General features: G+C 42.3%; 1 protein-coding gene across 1 annotated transcript; it reads left to right on the forward strand.

Moving 5' to 3' along the window:
* Positions 1–16176: 16176 nt before the first annotated feature.
* LOC139417208 (uncharacterized) lies at positions 16177–25523 on the forward strand. Its single transcript, XM_071166455.1, has 4 exons — positions 16177–16658; positions 21714–21829; positions 22729–22855; positions 23338–25523. Exons 1-4 carry the CDS (start codon positions 16373–16375, stop codon positions 24222–24224), a joined length of 1416 nt encoding a protein of 471 aa, XP_071022556.1. The 5' UTR covers positions 16177–16372; the 3' UTR covers positions 24225–25523.
* Positions 25524–25829: the final 306 nt, after the last annotated feature.

A 25829-nucleotide genomic window follows, 5' to 3' on the forward strand; every position in this document is an offset into this window, starting at 1 on the left:
AATAAACTGAATGAGCTCCGTTCGAGAGTATCCTACCAATGGGACATTAAAACTGTAATAGCTTAAGTTTCACTGAGCCATTGCTGAATGACGACACAAATCATTTACAGTTGACTGGCTTTTCAATGCATCGGCAGGAAAGAACAACTACGTCCGGTAAGACGAGGAGTGGTGGTGTGTGTCTATTTGTCAATAACGGGTGGTGCGCAATGTCTAATATTAAGGAAGTCTCGAGGTATTGCTCGTCTGAGGTAGAGTACCCCATGATAAGCTGTGGACCACACTATCTACCATCACCACAAACCGATGCTGGCAGTAAGACCACACTCAAAGAGCTGTATAAGGCAATAAGTTAACAAGAAAATGCTCATCAAGAAGCGGCGCTCCTAGGTGGCCGGAGACTTTAATGCAGGAAAACTTAAATCTGTTTTACCTAATTTCTACCAGCGTGTCAAATGTGTAACCAGAGGAAAAAATGCTCTAGACCACCTTTACTCCACACACAGTGACGCATACAAAGCTCTCCCACGCCCTCCATTTTGCAAATCTGACCATAATTTTATCCTCCTGATTCCTGCTTACAAGTAAAAACTAAAGTAATCAGTGACTCGCTCAATATGGAAGTGGTCAGATGACGCGGATGCTACACTACAGGACTGTTTTGCAGTCCTGTAGTGACTGGAATATGTTCAGGGGTTCATCCAATGACATTGAGGAGTATACCACCTTTATGCTCACCTTGAAGCAAGCAACACTGAAGCATGCATGAGAGAACAGGCTGCTCCAGATGACTGTGTGACCACACTCTCCGTAGCCGGTGTGAACAAGACCTTTAAACAGGTCAACATTCACAAGGCTGTGTGGCCAGACATATTACCAGAACATGGACTCAGAGGATGCGTGGACAATCTGGAAAGTGTCTTCACTGACATTTTCACCCTCTCCCTGACCATGTCTGTAATACCTACATGTTTCAAGCAGACCACCATGGTCCCTGTGCCAAAGGAAGTGAAGGTAACCTGCCTAAATGTCGGTAGCCATGAAGTGCTTTGAAAGGCTGGTCATGGCTCACATCAACACCATCATCCCGGAAATCCTAGACCCACTCCAATTCGCATACCGCCCCAACAGATCCACAGATGACGCAATCTCAATCACACTCCACACTGCCCTTTCCCACCTGGACAAAAGGAACACCTATGTGAGAATGCTGTTCATTGACTTCAGCTCAGCGTTCAACACCATAGTGTCCTCAAAGCTCATCACTAAGCTAAGGACCCTGGGACTAAACAGCTCCCTCTGCAACTGGATCCCGGACTACCTAACGGGCTGCGCCCAGGTGGTAAGGGTATGCAACAACACATCAGGGGAGGCAGGTAGCCTAGTGGTTAGAGCGTTGGACATGTCACTGAAAGGTTGCAAGATCGAATCCCCAAGTTGACAAGATAAAAATCTGTCGTTCTGCCCCTGAACAAGGCAGTTAACCCACTGTTCCTAGGCCGTCATTGAAAATAAGAATTTGTTCTTAACTGACTTGCCTAGTTAAATAAAGGTGAAATAAAAAATCTGCCACGCTGATCCTCAACACTGGGGCCCCTCAGGGGTGTGTGCCTAGTCCCCTCCTGTACTCCCTGTTCACCCATGACTGCGTGGCCAAGCACGACTAGAACACCACCATTAAGTTTGCTGACGACACAACATGCTGATCACCAACAACGATGAGACAGCCTATAGGGAGGAGGTCAGAGACCTGGACGTGTGGTGCCAGGACAACAACCTCTTCCTCAGCATGAGCGAGATAAAGGAGCTGATCGTGGACTACAGAAAAAGGAGGCCCGAGCATGCCCCCCATTCTCATCACAGTGGAGCATGTTGAAAACTTCAAGTTCCTTGGTGTCCACATCACCAACAAACTATCATGGTCCAAACACACTAAGACAGCTGTGAAGAGGGCACGACAAAGCTCAGGAGACTGATTTTTTTGGGGCATGGGTCCTCAAATCCTCAAAAGGTTCTACAGCTGCACCATCAAGAGCATTCTGTCTGATTGGTTGCATCACTGCCTGGTATGGCAACTCCTCGGCCTCCGACCACAAAACACTACAGAGGGTAGTGGGCAGTACATTACTGGGGCCAAGCTGCATGCCATCCAGGACCTCTACACCAGGCGGTGTCAGAGGAAGGCCTTAAAAATAGTCAAAGACACCTTCCACCATAGTCATAGACTGTTCTCTCTACTATCGCACGGCAAGCGGTACCGGAGCACCAAGTCTAGGTCCAAAAAAGGCTCCTGAACAGCTTCTACCCCCAAGACTTCTGAAAAGCTTATCAAATGGCTACCCAGACCCCTCTTTTACGCTGCTGCAACTTTCTGTTTATTATCTACTCTCTGTTTATTATCTTTGCACGGTCACTTTAACTCTACCTACATGTACATATTACCTCAATTACCTCGACTAACCGATGCCCCTGCACATTGACTCTGTACCGGTACCCCCTGTGTATAGCCTCGCTATTGTTATTTTACTGTTGCTGTTTAATAGTTTGTTACTTTTATTTAAATGTTTTTACTTATTTATTTTTTACTGAACATGTTTGTTTTTTTAACTTTTTAAAGCGTTGTTGGTTAAGGGCTTGTAAAGTAAGCATTTCACTGTAATGTCTACACCTGTTGTATTCGTTGCGTGTGACAAATAAAATTAGATTTGATTACTGACAACAACTACTAATGAAAACTACTCACCACAACTGACCACAACTACGGACCACAACCACACAATTACTGGCCATGATTACTGGACCACACAACTACTGACCACAACTACTGACCACAACAACACAACTACTGATGAAAACTACTGACGACATAACTACTGATCGCAACTAATGAACACAACTACTGACCACACAACTACTGAACCATAACAACACAACTGCTCACCACAAGTACAGAACCACAACTACTGACCACAACTACTGAACTACACAAGTACTGAACCAAAAAACTAATGACAACAACCACACAACTACTGAGAACAACTACTGACCACAACAACTGACCACTACCAACCACAACTACTGATCACAGCTACTGATCACAACCACACAACTACTTATCACAACTTCTTACCACAACAACTGACCACTACTGACCCCAACTACTGACCACAACCAAACAACATCTAACCACAACTACTGACCACACATTTACTGAACCCCACAAACAATGAGCATAAGGACACAACTATTTATCACAAACACAATACTTCTAACCACACAACTAATGACCACAACTCCTGAACACAACCACTCAGGCCACAACGACTCAGCACAACCACACAACTATTCACCACAACCACACAACTACTGACCACTACTACTGATGAAAATGATTCACCACAACTGACCACAACCGCATACCTACTGACCCTGACTACAGGACCATACACCTACTTACAGACACTACTGACCACTACTGACAACAACTACTCACCACAATTACTGACCACAACTACTGGACCACAAACATCATTGCAGACACTACTGACCACAACCACACAACTAATGACCACAACTGCTGAACAACATAATTACTGAACCACACAACTGCTGACCATATGTACAGTGGTTCCTCCTTTAAAAGTTGCTTCATACTGCGACACACCCTGTGCGCTGCTGCAGAATTCTGTGGCACGTCATTTAATTCTCATTTCTTCTGTTACTGCAAGTTATTGCTAGTTTGACCACCAGAGGGCATCTTTGAGAAGCATTTGATATTATTCCTTATTGGCATTACCAGAGAATTTAAAACATTTTTGGTAATAACATAGTATATGGGATTGATTTTAAGAAATTTGGCTTCCATTCAGAGAAAAATTGTCAGTTTGTAAATTTAGACCGTTTCGCTCTCGGAGCATACACTGGACGTTCGGGCTGAGGAGTAGGATTGATTTGAGCGTTCTGACCTTACAACGGCAGTCAAGCACCCAAGCTAATGTTGGCTAGCTTGCTAGCTACTTCCAGACACAAATGAGACCACTCTGACAATTTTACTCAGCCTAGCAGAGCCGGTAAGGCAGTTATCGTGTTAACCAGAGCGTTGGTGACTGTAAACGTGCTGCTGTAAACAATTTAATTACGCTTTTTTACGACGTTTACTGACACCGGCCGTATTCAACATGTGTTGAGCGCTCGTAAAGTAATTATTCTGCGCTCTGGTACACTCAGTCGAGAGTGCTCTGAAATCCGTGTAGATAGTAGGCTGGACACATTACATTTTTAATAACCTTCTTTTCTGATAAAAAAACAGTTCTTTGCATCCGCTGTGGAGCAACAAACTAACTAACAAACTAACAAACTAACAAACCACTGATAATAAGGAGTCAACTACACATAGAAAATAAACCAAAATGGAAAATGGCAACCTAAATAGGATCCCCAATCAGAGACAACGATAAACAGCTGTCTCTGATTGGGAACCAATTCAGGCCACCATAGACCTACATATACCTAGACATACTAAAACCCCATAGATATACAAAAACCCTAGACAGGACAAAAACACGTAGACAATACAAAAACTAAACCAACCACACTTGTCACACCCTGACCTAACCAAAACAATAAAGAAAACAAAGATAACTAAGGTCAGGGCGTGACAGTTTGGACTACTTGGACGTCCTTTTTAGATTCTTCTATTAGAAGTAGCATTAGGTCAAAAGAACACTTGTAGAGAATAGCCTCCCATTTATCTCTAAATTCAGTTTTACCTTGTGCTCCATTAGCTGGAAACTCCATAATACGGAGGCCTCTGGGGATTAGGCCTTTCCTCCAATAGTCAGACAAGGCGATATAATTGAGGTCAAGTTTGGTATCTTTCTCCATAAGGTGTTGCAAATCTCTGTAAGCCTTGTTTAAATCCATTCCAGTATTCTCTGTGGCTGTCATCTCATCTAGCAATGAGGTAGTGGTAATAATCCTTTGGCCCTCTTCATGGGAATAGGAAAATCTTGTAGCCTCTTGTGTAAAATCCATAGTTTGAGTTGTAAAATGTCCTCAAAAAAAGACTATAAACATGATTTAACTAGTTAAAGGCTGATTTCTAATTCATATATACAGAAATAGAATATAAAAAACAGTACACTACACTTCCTTTGTATCATGTAAATACTCTAAAACCGGTTAGTCTCAATATCTAATTTCCTTCATCTGCATTGATCTGAGAAACACAGGATAGGTGTAGCATTTAATCAAATGAGAGACTTAATTTCAACCAGTAGAGAATGTGAAACGCTTTATTGAAAGAAGTTCATTATCCAAGTGTTATGAATACATAATACATGTATTATAATTGTAATTTTATAAATACAAGTTCAATCTGTACTTCAATGCACATCTGGTGTGCATAATAAAAACAGGAAGAAAGAGATGGCGAGAGAAATGTACAAGAGAATGGGAAAGAGGTAACAGAGGATCAGGGAAGACAGCATATGATTAATGAATCACAGTGCTACACTAATATTCTCTCAGTTCATCACAATTACGTAATAGTGTCTCTAGTGGTGTCTCCTAACCAGCCTTGGGCTCCCAGTCAGCCCACAGGTTATCTTAAGAACGGGTGAGGTGGTGATGACAGGACTGGGGGTTGGTATCCTCTCTCACATCTTAATATACCTGCAGACGAGAGACAGATGGAGACAGAGAGCATGTTTAAGCCTTGTTTTTTATTTTTTATTCTGCCAGTCATCAATCATCAGGAGGTGACATTTTATTTTTTAAATTTCACCTTTATTTAACCAGGTAGGCTAGATGGAAACAAGTTCTCATTTGCAACTGCGACCTGGCCAAGATAAAGCAAAGCAGTGTGACACAGACAACAACACAGAGTTACACATGGAGTAAACAATAAACAAGCCAATAACACAATAAAGTGTCAATGACACAGTAGAAAAAAGAATATACAGTGTGTGCAAAAGGCATATGAGGAGGTAGGCAATAAATAGGCCATAGAAGCGAATAATTACAATTTAGCAGATTAACACTGGAGTGATAAATGAGCAGATGATGATGTGCAAGTAGAGATACTGGTGTGCAAAAGAGCAGAAAAGTAAATAAAATAAAAACAGTATGGGATGAGGTAGATAGATTGGGTGGGCTATTTACAGATGAACTATGTACAGCTGAAGCGATCGGTTAGCTGCTCAGATAGTTGATGTTTAAAGTTGGTGAGGGAAATAAATGTCTCCAACTTCAGCGATTTTTGCAATTCGTTCCAGTCACTGGCAGCAGAGATTTGGAAGGAAATGCGACCAAATGAGGTGTTGGCTTTAGGGATGATCAGTGAGAAATACCTGCTGGAATGTGTGCTACGGGTGGGCGTTGTTATCGTGACCAGTGAACTGAGTGAGATAAGGTGGAGCTTTACCTAGCATAGATTTATAGATGACCTGGAGCCAGTGGGTCTGGCGACGAATATGTAGTGAGGGCCAGCAGACTAGAGCATACAGGTCGCAGTGGTGGGTGGTATAAGGTGATTTGGTAACAAAACGGATGGCATTGTGATAGACTGCATCCAGTTTGCTGAGTAGAGTGTTGGAAGCTATTTTGTAGATGACATCTCCGAAGTTGAGGATCGGTAGGATAGTCAGTTTTACTAGGGTAAGTTTGGCGGCGTGAGTGAAGGAGGCTTTGTTGCAAAATAGAAAGCCGATTCTAGATTTGACTTTGGATTGGAGATGTTTAATATGAGTCTGGAAGGAGAGTCTAGCCAGACACCTAGGTATTTATAGTTGTCCACATATTCTAGGTCGGAACCGTCCAGGGTGGTGATGCTAGTCGGGCGGGCGGGTGCGGGCAGCGAACGGTTGAAAAGCATGCTTTTGGTTTTACTAGCGTTTAAGAGCAGTTGGAGGCCACAGAAGGAGTGTTGTAGGGCATAGAAGCTCGTTTGGAGGTTAGTTAGCAGTGTCCAAGGAAGGGCCAGACGTATACAGAATGGTGTCGTCTGCGTAGAGGTGGATCGGGGGATCGCCCGCAGCAAGAGCGACATCATTGATATATACAGAGAAAAGAGTCGGCCCGAGAATTGAACCCTGTGGTACCCCCATAGAGACTGCCAGAGGTCCGGACAACATGCCCTCCGATTTGACACACTGAACTCTGTCTGCAAAGTAGTTGGTGAACCAGGCGAGGCAGTCATTAGAAAAACCAAGGCTATTGAGTCTGCCGATAAGAATACGGTGATTGACCGAGTCGAAAGCCTTGGCCAGTTCAATGAAGACGGCTGCACAGTACTGTCTTTTATCAATGGCGGTTATGATATCGTTTAGTACCTTGAGCGTGGCTGAGTTGCACCCGTGACCGGCTCGGAAGCCGGATTGCACATCGGAGAAGGTATGGTGGGATTCGAAATGATCAGTGATCTGTTTATTAACTTGGCTTTCGAAGACTTTAGATAGCCAGGGCGGGATGGATATAGGTCTCAAACAGATTGGGTCTAGGGTGTCACCCCCTTTGAAGAGGGGGATGACTGTGGCAGCTTTCCAATCTTTAGGGATCTCGGACGATATGAAAGAGAGGTTGAACAGGCTGGTAATAGGGGTTGCAATAATGGTGTTGGATAGTTTTAGAAAGAGAGGGTCCAGATTGATTAGCCCAGCTGATTTGTACGGGTCCAGGTTTTGCAGCTCTTTCAGAACATCTGCTGTCTGGATTTGGGTCAAGGAGAAGCTGGGGAGGCTTGGGCGAGTAGATGCGAAGGAGGCGGAGCTGTTGGCCGGGGTTGGAGTAGCCAGGAGGAAGGCATGGCCAGCCGTTGAGAAATGCTTATTGAAATTTTAGATTATCATGGATTTATCAGTGGTGACCGTGTTACCTAGCCTCAGTGCAGTGGGCAGCTGGGAGGAGGTGCTATTGTTCTCCATGGACTTTACAGTGTCCCAAAACTTTTTGGAGTTAGAGCTACAGGATGCGAATTTCTGCTTGAAAAAGCTAGCCTTTGCTTTCCTGACTGACTGTGTGTATTGGTTCCTGACTTCCCTGAACAGTTGCATATCATGGGGACTATTCGATGCTATTGCAGACCACCACAGGATGTTTTTGTGCTGGTCAAGGGCAGTCAGGTCTGGAGTGAACCAAGGGCTATATCTGTTCTTAGTTCTGCATTTTTTGAACGGGGCATGCTTATCTAAGATGGTGAGGAAATTACTTTTAAAGAATGACCAGGCATCCTCGACCGACGGGATGAGGTCAATATCCTCATCCCAGGCCAGGTTGATTAGAAAGGCCTGCTCGCAGAAGTGTTTTAGGGAGCGTTTGACAGTGATGAGGAGTGGTCGTTTGACCGCGGACCCATAGCGGATACAGGCAATGAGGCAGTGATCGCTGAGATCCTGATTGAAAACAGCGGAGGTGTGTTTGGAGGGCAAGTTGGTCAGGATAATCTCTATGAGGGTGCCCATGTTTACGGATTTAGGGTTGTACCTGGTGGGTTCCTTGATGATTTGTGTGAGATTGAGGGCATCTAGCTTAGATTGTAGGACTGTTAAGCATGTCCCAGTTTAGGTCACCTAACAGAACGAACTCTGAAGCTAGATGGGGGAGATCAATTCACAAATGGTGTCCAGGGCACAGCTGGGAGTGGAGGGGGGTCGATAGCAGGCGGCAACAGTGAGAGACTTATTTCTGGAGAGGTTAATTTTTTAAATTAGAAGTTCAAACTGTTTGGGTATAGACCTGGAAAGTATGACAGAACTTTGCAGGCTATCTCTGCAATAGATTGCAACTCCTCCCCCTTTGACAGTTCTATCTTGACGGAAAATGTTGTAGCTGGGTATGGAAATCTCAGAATTGTTGGTGGCCTTCCTAAGCCAGGATTCAAACACGGCAAGAACATCAGGGTTGCGGAGTGTGCTAAAGCAGTGAGTAAAACAAACTTAGGGAGGAGGCTTCTGATGTTGACATGCATGAAACCAAAGTTTTGGGGTACGGTGGGGGTGCGGTGGGGTGCGGGTACAGCGGAGGTAAGACCAGGCACTGAGTGATGATAAGAGAGGTTGTATCTCACGATAAGCTGGTTATAATGGATGAGATCTGCGAATGTGTGGGAGGTGGCGACAAAAGAGGTATCGGAGGTATAATGAGTGGAATAGGCTCTCCATTGTAAACTAAAACAATGATAACTAACCTAAACAACAGTATACAAGGCATATTGACATATGAAAGAGACATACAGCGAGGCATAGAGTAATCACAGGTGTTGATTTGGAGTGCTAACTATGACAACAACGGGTGAGACAACAACAGCTAATCAGCTAAATCAACAACAGGTAAAATGGTGATGAATGGGCAGAGAGGGTCGGTTAACTACACAAAGAGCCTGAGTTCGCAGCTGTGGCCGACAGATAAAAAAATAAAAAAATGCAACGCTGACCTTGGATCATTAACTCTGGGACTACATATTTTCAATGTAAAGCATCTCTTTAATAATACTTCCTGTTGACCTGACCAAGTGACCTCTCACCTCTGATCATGCTGTGCCCAGCTCAGATGTGGGAAGGGTTTCACCGACACAGCTGATATAACCTTGAGGATTTAGGGAGAAGGGAAGAGACGGATGAAGTGAAGGAGAGACTGTTATTGAGAAAGTAAGGAAGTTAAAGTAGTAGCCCTATAAGTTAAGTAGCCCTATTTTGAGATGTGAGGTATCACGATCTCTTTCAATAATGGCAGGAATGGAGGAGGTCTTTATCCTAGTGAGATTGCTAAGGCGAACACCCCCATGTTTAGTTTTGCCCAACCTAGGTCGAGGCACAGACACGGTCTCAATGGGGATAGCTGAGCTGACCACACTGACTGTGCTAGTAGCAGACTCCACTAAGCTGGCAGGCTGGCTAACAGCCTGCTGCCTGGCCTGCACCCTATTTCATTGTGGAGCTAGTGGAGTTAGAGCCCTGCTATGTTGCGCTTGGTGACCTCTTGACTGTTTCATCCTAACATCGTTGGTGCTGACATGGATAACAATATCTCTATACTCTCTCCACTTGCCAGTTTTAGCTTTAGCCAGCACCATCTTCAGATTAGCCTTAACGTCGGTAGCCCTGCCGCTGGTAAATAGTGTATGATCGCTGGATGATTCGTTTTAAGTCTAATACTGCGGGTAATGGAGTCGCCAATGACTAGGGTTTTCAATTTGTCAGAGCTAATGGTGGGAAGCATCGGCGTCTCAGACCCCGTAACGGGAGGAGTAGAGACAGGAGAAGGCTCTGCCTCAGACTCTGACTCGCTGCTTAATGGGGAAAACAGGTTGAAAATTTCTTGCGGCTGAATGAGCGACACCGGTTGAGCATTCCTACAGCATTTCCCTCCAGAAACCATGAGAAAGTTGTCCGGCTGCGTGGACCGTGCGAGGGGATTTATACTAACGTTACTATCTGTACTTACTGGTGGCACAGACGCTGTTTTATCCTTTCCTACACTGAAATGACCCTTGCCTAACGATTGCTTCTGAAGCTGGTCTATCCTCGCCGTAAGGCGATCGTTCTCCTGTATATTATGAGTACAGCGACTGCAATTAGAAGGCATCATGTTAATGTTACTACTTAGCTTCGGCTGTTGGAGGTCCTGACGAACCATGTCCAGATAAAGCGTCCGGAGTGAAAAAGTTGAATGAAAAAAAGTTGAATGAGGGAAAAACTAAAATTATAAACGGTAATTAAAAAGTAAAAACTGTAAAGTTGTCAGGTAGCAAAGTAAGGTTGGCAACAAAACGCACAGCAACATGTAAACAAGTCTGCAAGTTGTGATCGGAAATGGAACTGGACTCCAATGGAAACCGGGCATGTATGAACACATACATGCCCGGACCTCTGAAAAAAAAAAAGTACAAATATATAAACAAATAACTAACAAAATAAAACAAAAAGGGGTCAATATAAGGACATTCATTCGAAAGTGTCAATGATCAGACCTGGCAAGCCAATCAAACAGGCAAGAAGTTGGTATGGCGAGATCCAGCGTCCACCCTCTGCTAGACCAACAATGCGAAGGTTAAGATGTCTAGACCGGCCCTCTAAGTCGACCACTTTCACGGAAAGCCTCTGCACACTCTCCTGAAAAGATGTCCATAGCTTCTCTAACTCATCAAGCCTACCAGCGTTGAATTCAGCAGCCTTCTCAACATCCACAATACTCTGGCCCTGCGAAGCAACCGTTCGGTTAGCGTTCATGATTTTGGCATCCAGTTTAGCAATAGCAGCCTTGAAATCCTCAGCTATAGCAACACGTAATTCTCCCAGAGCAAGGGTAAGTTCTGAAAGTTTCACGTTATTACATGTGCCTTCCGCTATGGCTGTCTCATTGTGCGGTAGGGAGGAGGCCTTTAGTCGCTTACAACCCAACATGTTGTCATAAAAAGTATACTATTGAATTAAAAAAAGACTTATGGTGCAGTAAAGTAGGTTAAGTTAGGCTGTTTCATAAAACGTTGCGGAGCCTCTCTCAAACACAGCTGTTCACTCCAACATGCTAGCCCCCCCTTGCATTCTGTCAAACCGTCTTGCCATCGTCACAACCTGGACTGGGGCAGGGTATAAGACCTGTTTCAGAGATTTGTTTCTGAAGACCATTCTTCACAGTAAGAATTAATGTTATTAAATGTGTAACACTTGTTTTCTCTATTTTTAAGTAAATTCTTAAACTCATGTGTAAGACCATGAGCAATTCAAATGTAACTCAATGTTCTTTCCTTTCCATTCGGAAGAATGCTCCAACCAGGGATGCCACGGATGAGGGGGTCCAGATTTAGGTCACCCGTTACATGAAAGGGGCCTCTGATTGTGAATGTGGGAAGCGGTGGCGCACGTCGGAGAGGGATCCGCTGCAGTGAGGGTCAACATCAAGTCTCAGACCATCTGTCTCAAAGCCAGCTTCAACCTGCAAGCCACGAGACTGTTCCAACAGCTGAACCCTGGGCTGACTACTGCACCTTACCACACACTTACCATTTATTTATATTCTGTACACACTGAAATTACCTTTGTCTACCAGACCAATTAAATAGTTATGTCACCTTACTGCAGTACTAATGTATATACTTTCATATAATTATATGCTGCTACTGCACTGTACCATATTCCACTCACTATGCACATGGGCAAACAATGTCCATACTATAACCCTACAGGCAATTTTTAAATCTTATTTTCATTTAAATCTTATTTTCTTTTATCTGCATATTACTTTGTTATATATTTCAATGCTTTCCTATGTTACTTATTTGATTACTATGTCACTTTTGTCACACTGTGTGAGAAGCCTGCAAGTATATGATAATAACATTTGATTTGACTGGATTTGGATTTGATTTGTCGTTACCAGTGGATCCAGGTGACCAGGACTGGCCCTTGATATCTGATATATTTAGCACACACATAATCATTTACAGTACTATTCCACATACGTTTTTCAAATAGCTTCCAATGTATCTTAAATACTAAAATCTATCAATATATACAAATAAGTGGCAACAGTTAGTAGGAAAACCGATGGCTTCAAGATGAAAAAGTGTCTGTAAGTGTCGTCGGTCTGGAGAATGGCAGGTGGGCTGTGTGAGGAAACGGCACGTGAACAGCAGGAGCACGGCTGCCGCTTGAGAAAGTGGCCGTGAATGAGGCCAAAGGGCAAAAAGCTGTCGCACGGCACTCAACCATTATTGATAACTGGGTTTCTGTCATCCTGTGAAATTTAATATTGGAATGTGGCCTACTAAAATCAGATTTATTATATGGTATTTTACCCTTTATATCACTGCCTGTTGAACAAGGGTCCACCTAATAATGCTTTTTTGTATTGATATGTTTTGTGTTTTGTTGCAATTAAAATAATAACATCCGTGCCCAGTGGCGACCCGTCATTCAGGGCAGTAGGGGCTTGCCTGTTTTGCATGATATTTTGGCATTAATACGAGTCACATATCAATTTGCAAACAATGTTAAATAATATATATACAGTGCCTTGCGAAAGTATTCGGCCCCCTTGAACTTTGCGACCTTTTGCCACATTTCAGGCTTCAAACATAAAGATATAAAACTGTATTTTTTTTGTGAAGAATCAACAACAAGTGGGACACAATCATGAAGTGGAACGACATTTATTGGATATTTCAAACTTTTTTAACAAAAATTGGTCGTGCAAAATTATTCAGCCCCTTTACTTTCAGTGCAGCATACTCTATCCAGAAGTTCAGTGAGGATCTCTGAATGATCCAATGTTGACCTAAATGACTAATGATGATAAATTACAATCCACCTGTGTGTAATCAAGTCTCCGTATAAATGCACCTGCACTGTGATAGTCTCAGAGGTCCGTTAAAAGCGCAGAGAGCATCATGAAGAACAAGGAACACACCAGGCAGGTCCGAGATACTGTTGTGAAGAAGTTTAAAGCCAGATTTGGATACAAAAATATTTCCCAAGCTTTAAACATCCCAAGGAGCACTGTGCAAGCGATACTATTGAAATGGAAGGAGTATCAGACCACTGCAAATCTACCAAGACCTGGCCGTCCCTCTAAACTTTCAGCTCATACAAGGAGAAGACTGATCAGAGATGCAGCCAAGAGGCCCATGATCACTCTGGATGAACTGCAGAGATCTACAGCTGAGGTGGGAGACTCTGTCCATAGGACAACAATCAGTCGTATATTGCACAAATCTGGCCTTTATGGAAGAGTGGCAAGAAGAAAGCCATTTCTTAAAGATATTCATAAAAAGTGTTGTTTAAAGTTTGCCACAAGCCACCTGGGAGACACACCAAACATGTGGAAGAAGGTGCTCTGGTCAGATGAAACCAAAATTGAACTTTTTGGCAACAATGCAAAACGTTATGTTTGGCGTAAAAGCAACACAGCTGAACACACCATCCCCACTGTCAAACATGGTGGTGGCAGCATCATGGTTTGGGCCTGCTTTTCTTCAGCAGGGACAGGGAAGATGGTTAAAATTGATGGGAAGATGGATGGAGCCAAATACAGGACCATTCTGGAAGAAAACCTGATGGAGTCTGCAAAAGACCTGAAAACTGGGACGGAGATTTGTCTTCCAACAAGACAATGATCCAAAACATAAAGCAAAATCTACAATGGAATGGTTTCAGAACTGAAAACTGCTGTTCACAAATGCTCTCCATCCAACCTCACTGAGCTCGAGCTGTTTTGCAAGGAGGAATGGGAAAAAAATTCAGTCTCTCGATGTGCAAAACTGATAGAGACATACCCCAAGCGACTTACAGCTGTAATCGTAGCAAAAGGTGGCGCTACAAAGTATTAACTTAAGGGGGCTGAATAATTTTGCACGCCCAATTTTTCAGTTTTTGATTTGTTAAAAAAGTTTGAAATATCCAATAAATGTCGTTCCACTTCATGATTGTGTCCCACTTGTTGTTGATTCTTCACAAAAAAATACAGTTTTATATCTTTATGTTTGAAGCCTGAAATGTGGCAAAAGGTCGCAAAGTTCAAGGGGGCCGAATACTTTCGCAAGGCACTGTATATCATTAAGTTAATAAAACCGTGCACAAACATGGTCTTCTTTTTGTTTTCTTGAGTAAGGCAGATCCAAAATGCAGGTGTTTCAGCCTAGCTCAGTGCTTTCTGTGGTGGTGTGGCGAGCCTGCAGAAAATAGGAGCATTGCGCTGTGATTGGCTCAGTGTTCTGTCACTCATGGGGACACTACGTCATCGCCAAGTCTATGTCCTTAGTAAGGGTAGACATCCAAAATGTCAACCCTTTGGGTCCTGCCATAGAGTTATATTAAATGTGCCCTTCCAGGAAGGCTCAAGGTCATTGGCCACAGATAAAATGATGTAAAATCGCGTTATATGTACAGTAGCTTTGATTGGACTGATCATGTCAACATATTACTTTCAAAGTCTTAGCTAGCAGTCATCACCATGAATCAAGTCGACAATATACTGGCAAATCCTTTTTAATCCTTGTCATATGAAGAGAAATAGTGAAGATAAATTATAGATAAAACGTATCGGTGCTCATCAGCCATTGGACATAAACATTACACAACGAGTGATTTGGAAGGAACCGGTGACAGTGGCTAACTGCAAGCATTGCAACTGGGAAGTCGGGAATAAACGAGCTCAGACTAGGAAAATACATTTGAACGGTCATCCAACTCGGCATTGTAAATCTTTCTCTGATGACAAAATTTGCCCATGAAGGACGGCCGCGCCACCTTCCTGTTCAAGTGAGCACATCACAACAAGGTGAGTCCAAAAAAGTCTTATATGCTGCTGCATAAATTATGTAATATGCTAGGGAGATATGTATACTGTAGCTAAGAAAGTAATACTAAGTGTATGTTGTGTAATAAGATGTTAGTAGCCCATATGCCTCACCCTAATAATTTGATCTATTTTCACCTCTTAATTTCGCCTATCATTACTGTTCTGACTCGGCGGTGCACATATAGCTGTTTTTGAGAAATGTCATCATCTAATATTAAGAGCTTTCAATGTCTGCTTATATGGCCCCTTTATTTATCCTACGGTTCTGACTTGGTGTACAGGGAAAATACTGTAAGAGCAGCCCATGTTCTGAATTATGTCACTGTACAATTTAAAAGTGCTGAACACATTATATTGACTACGTCTGTCTTAGCTCGCTCATTAATGTCTTAATCAAAATTACGGAATGCCTCTTATCCACTCATCATTCTCTAATGGCATAGTTTGTAAATCTCAATTGTCAGTAGAAACTACATTTGTTTAATCAAGTCAGCTATATCAGCTATGTTTTTTTTTAAGGCAGTAAGCGAGGCTGAATTTATTGTTTTGCTGCCAGACAAGGCTCCGCTGATAGCCAGGTGTAGCAGTGGTAAGGATTCACTCCATGGTGCTGAAAAGAGAGCCCTGCTGTTGGGACAGCTTTATGTAGGCCCGGACAGTTTGTGGGCACTGCTTGTCGCCGTTATAGTGCAATTAATATATTGTTTAGTGTTGTGTTGTGTTGTTTAGTGGCTTTGCTGGCAGGCATATACATTTTTTGGGGGAGTTTGCGCCAACAAGATTTACATGCTAAAATCGCTACTGCCGTGCCCTTCGATGCTTACCCTCTCTGGCTGGCGAATTTCATAGAGGCTTTTATTTTGAAAGTTTGTTAACGCCAACAAAACCACAGAAGAAGGAAAAAAAAACGGAAAATCTATTTTATTTGTTGCGGTTCAGGAGGACAACTTGTTAGATAGCTAGCTCAATTATCTACGACCAGCACTTGCTATATTCACTAATCTGCGTTTTTGATTAAACTCGAAGAGGCTGTTTACACCATATTTCCACGGGAGAACACCTATGGTCACCGGAGAAGATGCTAGCTGTGCGCCAATTTCTACCTAACACAATGACCAACTACAGAGCTTTTCATACACAACTGTCGTCCATCATGGATGCATTGACCAAAGCGGCGGTGGCAGATATCTGCGAGCTCGTAGATGACAGCTATGCTGTTTTACAATTGGAAATCTCTCGAAGCCACAAAGAGAATGAGGCATTGAGAAGGAAACTCGAGTTGATCGAGACCATCATTGCGCGTGGGCAGAGAGGGAATATGGCAGAAACAAACCACCAAGCTAACATTGATTCCCTCAATGCCGGTATGTATGTATGTATGTATGTATGTGTGTGTGGCCAGCTATATCTGAAATTAACATGCCTGCAAAGCCTGAAAACTTAACCCCAAAATGTTTTTCGCAGCTAAGAGGAGTTGCCACATTATTCCAATAGGTGTCTCCATAATGACAATCTAAATACAACTGGTAAACTTGCTTTACCTTGTTCTCAGCATTTCTCCCTTCGTTATTGGTTCATCATACCAAATTATTTTAATCTGAACCATAGAAGTGATTGATAGTGAATGGTAATATGTATGTTTTTTTCCCCCACAGAAAACATTGTAAAATAACACAATGCTAAACATTGTGAAATAGTAATAATACAAGTCACGTTGCTGTAATATAATCACATTTTCAAGAATGTATGTAAATGTAAATATGTATGTAAATCAAAAAGCCCCAACCGTTTGCATTTCATAAAAAAATGTAATTCCTGACGTCCCAGTCATCTATCCCTCTTAAGATGGAAAGAGAAGATAGTGGGGCAAAAAAGTATTTAGTCAGCCACCAATTGTGCAAGTTCTCCTACTTAAAGATGAGAGGCCTGTAATTTTCATCATAGGTACACTTCAACTATGACAGACAAAATGAGAAAGACAATTCCAGAAAATCACATTGTAGGATTTTTAAATTAATTTATTTGCAAATTATGGTGGAAAATAAACTTTGGTTTCTGACCAAATACTTATCTCAATACTTTGTTATATACCATTTGTTGGCAATGACAGAGGTCAAATGTTTTCTGTAAGTCTTCACAAGGTTTTCACACACTGTTGCTGGTATTTTGGCCCATTCCTCCATGCATATCTTCTCTAGAGCAGTGATGTTTTGGGGCTGTTGCTGGGCAACATGGACTTTCAACTCCCTCCAAAGATTTTCTATGGGGTTGAGATCTGGAGACTGGCTAGGCCACTCCAGGACCTTGAAATGCTTCTTACGAAGCCACTCCTTCGTTGTCCGGGCGGTGTGTTTGGGATCATTGTCATGCTGAAAGATCCAGCCACGTTTCATCTTCATCTTCAAATGTTTTTACCAAAAAGTTATATTTTGGTTTCATCTGACCATATGACATTCTCCCAATCTTCTTCTGGATCATCCAAATGCTCTCTAGCAAACTTCAGATGGGCCTGGCCATGTACTGGCTTAAGCAGGGGGACACGTCTGGCACTGCAGGATTTGAGTCCCTGGCGGCGTAGTGTGTTACTGATGGTAGGATTTGTTACTTTGGTCCCAGCTCTCTGCAGGTCATTCACTAGGTCCCCCCGTGTGGTTCTGGGATTTTTGCTCACCGTTCTTGTGATCATTTTGACCCCACGGGGTGAGATCTTGCCTGGAGCCCCAGATTGAGGAAGATTATCAGTGGTCTTGTATGTCTTCCATTTCCTAATAATTGCTCCCACAGTTGATGTCTTCAAACCAAGCTGCTTACCTATTGCAGATTCAGTCTTCCCAGCCTGGTGAGGTCTACAATTTTGTTTCTGGTGTCCTTTGACAGCTCTTTGGTCTTGGCCATAGTGGAGTTTGGAGTGTGACTGTTTGAGGTTGTGGACAGGTGTCTTTTATACTGATAACAAGTTCAAACAGGTGCCATTAATACAGGTAATGAGTGGAGGACAGAGGAGCCTCTTAAAGAAGTTACGGGTCTGTGAGAGTCAGAAATCTTGCTTGTTTGATCAATTAATCAACTTTTATAATTTGATAGTCAGTAATAGAGTTAATCAGTTCCTCTCTGTCCTCACCTGCAGGAGACTGTTTATCCTCTGACTTCAGATTTTTGGGCAATGTTAGGTAGCTAGCTTGCTACATACAGGGCTCCAAACTAACTTTTTTCATCACTGTCCCAGAATCGTTCTGAAGTGCAATTTAACTGTCCCAATGTATATCAATCTACTGTTGACTAACCCCATTACGCACAAATTTGCACAAACGAGGCTGCAATGAAAACTAATGGACTGTAGTGACTGTGTTAGCTTCAAAATCCGGGGTGTGAACTACGTTTCTGTTCAAGCGTTGATTGACATGGTAATAACCCGATAGTATTGGAGAAGAGTTGAAAAAACGGACCCCTCTGAAGCTGTACGTTAAATTGTGATGTGTCATGACGTAACGTACAGCGCGCATAATGCGACTCATTCTGTGTTGTACAGCCTCTCCACCAGGTGTAGCGCTTCTCTCACAAATTAAAAACAAGAAAGGGACAGGGTAACGGGGATACCTAGTCAATTGTACAACTGAATGCATGCATTTTTTGCGTTGTCACTGCAAGCCATCAAGACTCAAAAGCCGCCACAGCCGCTGTTTACTTCTGAAGATAACTGTAGCGCCGCCCTAAAAACCCGATTTATAATTCGACACAAACCTTTAAGTAGATATGTAATGACACTTAATATAAACTCTTTATAGTGTTTTATTTACATTTTAGAGGTGATGAGTTGGACAGATTGGGTGAAAAAAGCTGTTTCCCCACACGGCTGATCTCCCCCTTTCACTATCACGCAGTAGGTATCGCTTCCCCACCTGCCATTTTTAAAAAGACGCTCATTGCCTCCTTCAATCATGCAAAGACGGGCAGCATGAAGGTCTCGTCTTGGATTTTGCTGGAAAGGGGAGAAATTGTGCTTTACAATGGTATTCATATTATGTTTTTAGGGCACTAAAATAAGGTAAATTGTACGTTACAGCGCAATGTACAAAAGTGCATTAGTTAACTACAATACCCTATAATGACAAAGATAAAACAGGTCATTAGACATTTATGCAAATGTATAATTTAAAAAAATTCTGAAATACCTTATGTACTTAAGTATTCAGACCCTTTGCTATCATCATGGGGGTATTGTGTATATATTGATAAGGGGGGGGGGACAATTTAAGACGCTTGGCATTCTCTCAACCAGCTTCATGAGGTGTAATGCATTTAAATTAACAGGTGTGCCTTGTTAAAAGTTAATTTGTGGAATTTCTTTCCTTAATGTGTTTGAGCCAATTAGTTGTGTTGCAACAAGGTAGGGGTGGTATACAGACTATTTGGTAAAAGACCAAGTCCATATTATGGCAAGAACAGCTCATATAAATGCCATCCCATCTGGTTTGCGCTTAGTGGGACTAACATTTGTTTTTCAACGTGACAATGACCCAACACACATCCAGGCTGTGTAAGGGCTATTTGACCAATAAGGAGAGGGATGTTGCTGCATCAGGTTACCTGGCCTACATAATCACACCTCAACCCAATTGAGATGGTTTGGGATGAGTTTGACCGCAGAGTGAAGTAAAAGTGCCCAGCATATGTGGGAACTCCTTCAAGACTGTTGGAAAAGCTTTCCAGGTGAAGCTGGTTAAGAGAATGCCAAGAGGGTGCAAAGCTGTCATCAAGGCAAAGGGTGGCAACTTTGAGGAATCTCAAATGTGAAATATATTTTGATATGTTTAATACTTTTTTGGTTACTACATGATTCCATATGCTATATTTCATAGTTTTGATGTATTTACTATTATTCTACAATGTAGAGAATATTAAAAATAAAGAGAAACCTGTGCTAACACAATTTCAAAAGGGTTTTCTATTTATCAATTAGCCTTTTAAATTATAAACTTGGATTAGCTTACACAACGTGCCATTGGAACACATGTGTGATGGTTGCTGATAATGGGCCTCTGTGTGCCTATGTAGATATTCCGTTAAAAATCTTGTTTCCAGATACAATAGTCATTTACAACATTAACAATGTCTACACTGTAATTCTGATCAATTTGATGTGATCTTAATAGACAAAAAATGTGCTTTCAAAAACAACCAAACTAATATATGTGCACACCCCTTCAAATTAGTGGATTCGGCTATTTCAGCCACACCCATTGCTGACAGGTGTATAAAGTCGAGCACACAGCCATACAATCTCCATAGACAAACATCGGCAGTAGAATGGCCTTACTGAAGCGCAAAGTGACTTCCAATGTGTCACCATCATAGGATTTTAACTTTCCAACAAGTCAGTTCGTCAAATTTCTGCCCTGTTCGAGCTGCCCCAGTCAACTGTAAGTGCTGTTATTGTGAAGTAGAAACGTCTAGGAGCAACAACGGCTCAGCTGTGAAGTGGTAGGCCACACAAGTTCACAGAACGGAACTGCTGAAGCGCGTAGAGCAAAAAAATTGTGTGTCCTCGGTTCCAACTCACTACCAAGTTCCAAACTGCCTCTGGAAGCAACGTCAGCAGAACTGTTTGTTGGGAGCTTCATGAAATCGGTTTCCATGGCAGAGCAGTCACACACAAGCCTAAGATCACCATGCGCAATGCCAAGTGTCTGCTGGAGTGGTGTAAACCTCGTCGCCATTGGACTCTGGAGCACTGGAAATGCGTTCTATGGAGTGATGAATCATGCTCCATCTGGCAGTCCGGCAGACAAACCTGGGTTTGACAGATGCCAGAAGAAAGCTACCTTCCCCAATGTATAGTGCCAACTGTAAAGTTTGGTGGAGGAGGAATAATGGTCTGGGGCTGTTTTTCATGGTTCCGGCTAGGCCCCTTAGTTCCAGTGAAGGGAAATCTTAATGCTACAGCATACATTGCATGACATTCTAGACGTTTCTGTGCTTCCAACTTTGTGCCCCCGTGCTCAGTTGGAGTGGAAGAACTTGACTGGCCTGCACAAAGTCCTGACCTCAACTCCATCGAACTGTTTTGGGATGAATTGGAACACCGACTGCGAGCCAGGCCTAATCGCCCAACATCAGTGCCCAACCTCACTAATGCTTGTGTGGCTGAATGGAAGCAAGTCCCTGCAGCAATGTTCTAACATCTAGTGAAAGCCTTCCCACAAGAGTGGAGGCTGTTATAGAAGCTAAGGGGGGACCAACTCCATATTAATGCCCATGATTTTGGAATGAGACGAGCAGGTGTCCTCAAATTTTTGGTCATGTGTGTTTGTGTTTTGATGGTCTTGTCCATCATGTGTGATTCATTGATGGCACATACTGTCTTCATTACAATATTGTAGCTTACTTAGTTATCAGGCCTACTTCTCACTTTGTCCTAGAACATTCCTCTTCATCTGGAAGGGCTGCCTGTACCAAGCAGTCAAATGAAAATCTAAGAAGAGCTGGAAAGATCACAGCTGTTCGGGAAGCCACAGAACAGTCTGAAAATAAAGAGGTAATAGAAAAAAATCTACATGAAGCTTTATTAGAGCTGGTTTATGGCTTTCTCATGTTCTGTTTTGCCATCCATGTTTTATTGATGATAAATCCTGTTGAGAGCCCAACTTAAAAAAACATCAGTGACCACTAGACCGCAGTCTAATGGTTTCCACTGCCACCATTACTTGGTGGTTCCATTACATTGAGTGTCTTGAGACATTTTCCATTAGGAAGTAATGGTCTCTACTGGTGAAATCACAATGTCTATACCAAGGGTGTCAAACTAATTTTGCCCTGCAGGCTGCAATCAGTCTACAATTTATTTTTATTTGTTTCTATTTATTTAACTAGGCAAGTCAGTTAAGAACAAATTCTTATTTTACAATGACGGCCTACACCAGCCAAACCCGGACGACGCTGGGCCAATTGTGTTCTGCCCTATGGGACTCCCAATCATGGCCGATTGTGATACCGCCTTGATTCAAACCAGGGTGTCTGTAGTGATGCTTCTAGCACTGAGATGCAGTGCCTTAGACCACTGCGCCACTTGGGAGCTCTGGAGGAACGCACTGAAAATGTGTTTATATTTCCTTCAAAATGTGCTAGTCCTCTATCCATTGTTTTCAGAATTTTCAATCCTCCCTGACCTAACATTTATTTTGGTAATTGTTAGCAAGTTGGACAGAGTGAAGAGATTATTAATATAGTTAAATTTTATTGGGTTTTAGTCATTTCAGTGTGGATTGAAACCATATGCAACCCCTGGTCTGTACAAAAATGTTATGGTATTAATGTCTTTTACCTTTTAATCATGACTTACAGTACATGGCCCCAATTTTGCTGCCTCCACAACTCATTCTGCAAACCCTGCATCTTCCTGTATTTTCAATTAAATATGCTCTCTCGCCATATCAGGTGGTTTTGCAGGTAACTGAAGAGGAGAAGATCGGACCTGACATAGTCTTAATCAAGGAGGAGAAGCTGGGTGGGGACTTGGATAGTAGTAATGACACACAGGATGTTCTGCTATTCAGTGAGAAGGGTAAGTGAAAGGTGTACACATTAATTGTTAGCCAGGTGGAATTGCATGGACGTTGCAAATTCTGTCTGTTATGTCAACTGCTTTTCTCTCCCCGATGTCAAGTGGTAAAGTGAACTTAGTTGAATCACACTCCTAACATTATCACACACAAAAGTAAGTGTAGGCCTACACAATTTCCCCCATCACTGGCAATATTGCTCCCCGCATCAATGCTGACAGTCATTTGTCGTGAGCGTTGTGGCCCAAACTGGTTCGACTGCGTCTCCCTGACAGATGTAGATGGCTGAGCTACTACAACCCAATTTTAAATGTTTTTGAGACATAGGAAAAAGCTTTATCTACATTATTATTGCTTGTGTAGGGCAATATGTACCCCCACCCTGTTGCCAGCCACATCTCCTACTTCTCCCCTTACAAAACAATGGAAACACAGGTACATTGCTGTGTTTGACATGCCTATTTGCTCCAATCTCTTCCCTAAGGTACTGCGGCGTCGTATGGTGAAGTGGATGACGGTGAAGAAGGGCCATCCAGAACAACCTCCTCCACCATAACTACGAGGGAGTGGGACAGAAGTGGAGAGGATAGTGGCCACCGATCCGAGCAGGGGAATGAGAGTTCTCAGAGGACTCCCCAGTTTTTGCGTTCTAAATTCACGGCCGGAAGATGGAACCCCCTGAGCCTTAACTACACGCTGCATGAGACACCCAGTGAGTCTGGGTCCAGTCCACCGGGAGGGAATAATGAAATGGAGACAGTGGAATCCGTTTATGATTTCCCTTCAGAAACCGACACCGTCCCCTCTACTCACCCGACAGGGAAACGGTTTCCCTTTGAACCAGACAGTAGTCCAAATTCTCTCGCTGGGAATTTCGAAATGAAAAGAGAAGTTTCCATGGTCAGCTCTCTACCCTACGACGTGGAACTGGATATGTGTTCTTCATGGAGCAACCAGGATATGCTGGGAATGGTTTCCATGCAGGACGGGAAATACCTGAAACCGGACCGCAGGGAATTGCTGCTTGACAAGGTTGCAGACTTGAGCTCTGCCCATTATCAAATGACTGCCGCCGGACTTCACGCTGCAGCCAAGTATGACAGCAGAGACAGCAAGCGTTTTATTTGCACCTTCTGCAGCAAGTGTTTTACATCGTCGCGAAATCTGGAGACACACCTACGGGTTCACACAGGAGAGAGACCATACAGCTGCACCCAGTGCGGGAAGAGGTTCACCCAGTCTGGCCATCTGAAAACGCATCAGAGCGTACACACCGGAGAGCGGCCATTTGCCTGCGAGCAGTGTGGTAAAAGGTTTGCAGGGAAACAGAATTTGAGGTTACACCAACAGAAAAACCACCCTAATCTGTGAGGTGTAAGGCTAGTTGAGAGCTCCACGAACAGTTATGCCTAACATTTTTAGAAGCATTAGACCAGAACCGTGGCACTGTTTGACATCTAAGTTTGAACATTAGTCATGAAGAAAAGGCTATTTTGTATTTTCACACTCATGATATGTTTTCATGGATGAACTCCGCAAGAATGGTGGAGGTGAAAAACGTGGTCTAACATTGCGATGCTCTAATTTCAATTTTTCTTCCATTTAATTGCCTTTGAAATGATACAATTGATAATATTTAACCCAATGAAACAAAGCTATTTGATGAGACATTATTACCACTGGAATGTATTTTGAAAATGGAACAGTCCTTCCATATAAGTTGTTACGATAATGGTCACACTTTAAATTTACCACAATTCATAAAGGCTTAATATAGCATACATAAAGTCTTAATAAGAACTATAGAGTGCATTGCCTAATGCATCATATCCTACTATGGAAATTCTCAAAAAAGCTGTGCTTTACAAAGGGCTGTAACTATATGTAACAGTATAACATTATTAGTGTACTTGCAAGAAGATGACTCATGTCAGGCCAGAACTGTAAGAGAAAATGTGTTCTCCCAGTAAACTTACATTTTTATAATACAGACAGTAGGAAAGTTTATTTAAAGGATGAGTCAGTTCAGAAGCTAGAAGATTCATTATTTGCCAACAGCTGCAATTCCCAGTTAAACGACATCACGTTTTGAAGTTCACTTTCATTGTTTTGTCTAATAACACTATCATGAATCTACAAAGACGTTTTGTGGGTCAGTAGCTAGGTTTCCATCCAATTGGCGATTTTCATGCAAAAATTATAAAATCTGCATGACACAAATGCGCGTTTTCCAACCAGTGGTCTGTTTTCACCAAACTGACTTGTTGCGTATACAAATCAGTGCCTGATGACGTAGTGCATACAATTTACTTTTCCGTTTAAGTTTTCAGGTACCGAATAAAATGTGTTCAATGTGTTTCCATTGCATTTTCAACTCTACCGATAGCTTTGTAACAAACTGTTGCATTAAATAGCAAATGTGCCTACTCTGGTCTTGACACGTGCGCTCTAGCCAACAGCTCGCAGATACAGTATGCTAGTCTACATGATGAGATTATTATGGATAAGACTGAGAATATTTATTTCAAACAGCAGTTTGAACAAAATACAATTTCAGCTAAACCCTAAAAGTATAGTATCTAACAAAATAACTACGTTATGGCATTCACTAACTATTTGCATATCATAGAAATGTGGATATGTTTGTGGATAAAATTATAATTTACTCAACCTCTTTAAATGTATTGATTTACCTGTTTATTTAGTACGTGATTGTCAATATTTGGGTTTGGCAGTGTGTTGACATTGAAGGTGAATAATATGTCTGAAATTAGTGAGTCAGAACAATGTTTTATTATTGTTCATATGCAATATAAAAAGTCAGGAATAAGTCAATTCTAGCTCACCATCAGGCAATTGTTGAACTTGTGCATTGCAATATATTTCTAATATTCATGAATATCTGTTTTGTAAATTCAGAGTTCCTTTTATAATGCATTTACATAACTGTCACATAATATACTTCACAATTTAAAA

The sequence above is a fragment of the Oncorhynchus clarkii genome, chromosome 9 (genome assembly GCF_045791955.1).
Source record: "Oncorhynchus clarkii lewisi isolate Uvic-CL-2024 chromosome 9, UVic_Ocla_1.0, whole genome shotgun sequence".
Taxonomy (NCBI): Eukaryota; Metazoa; Chordata; class Actinopteri; order Salmoniformes; family Salmonidae; genus Oncorhynchus; species Oncorhynchus clarkii.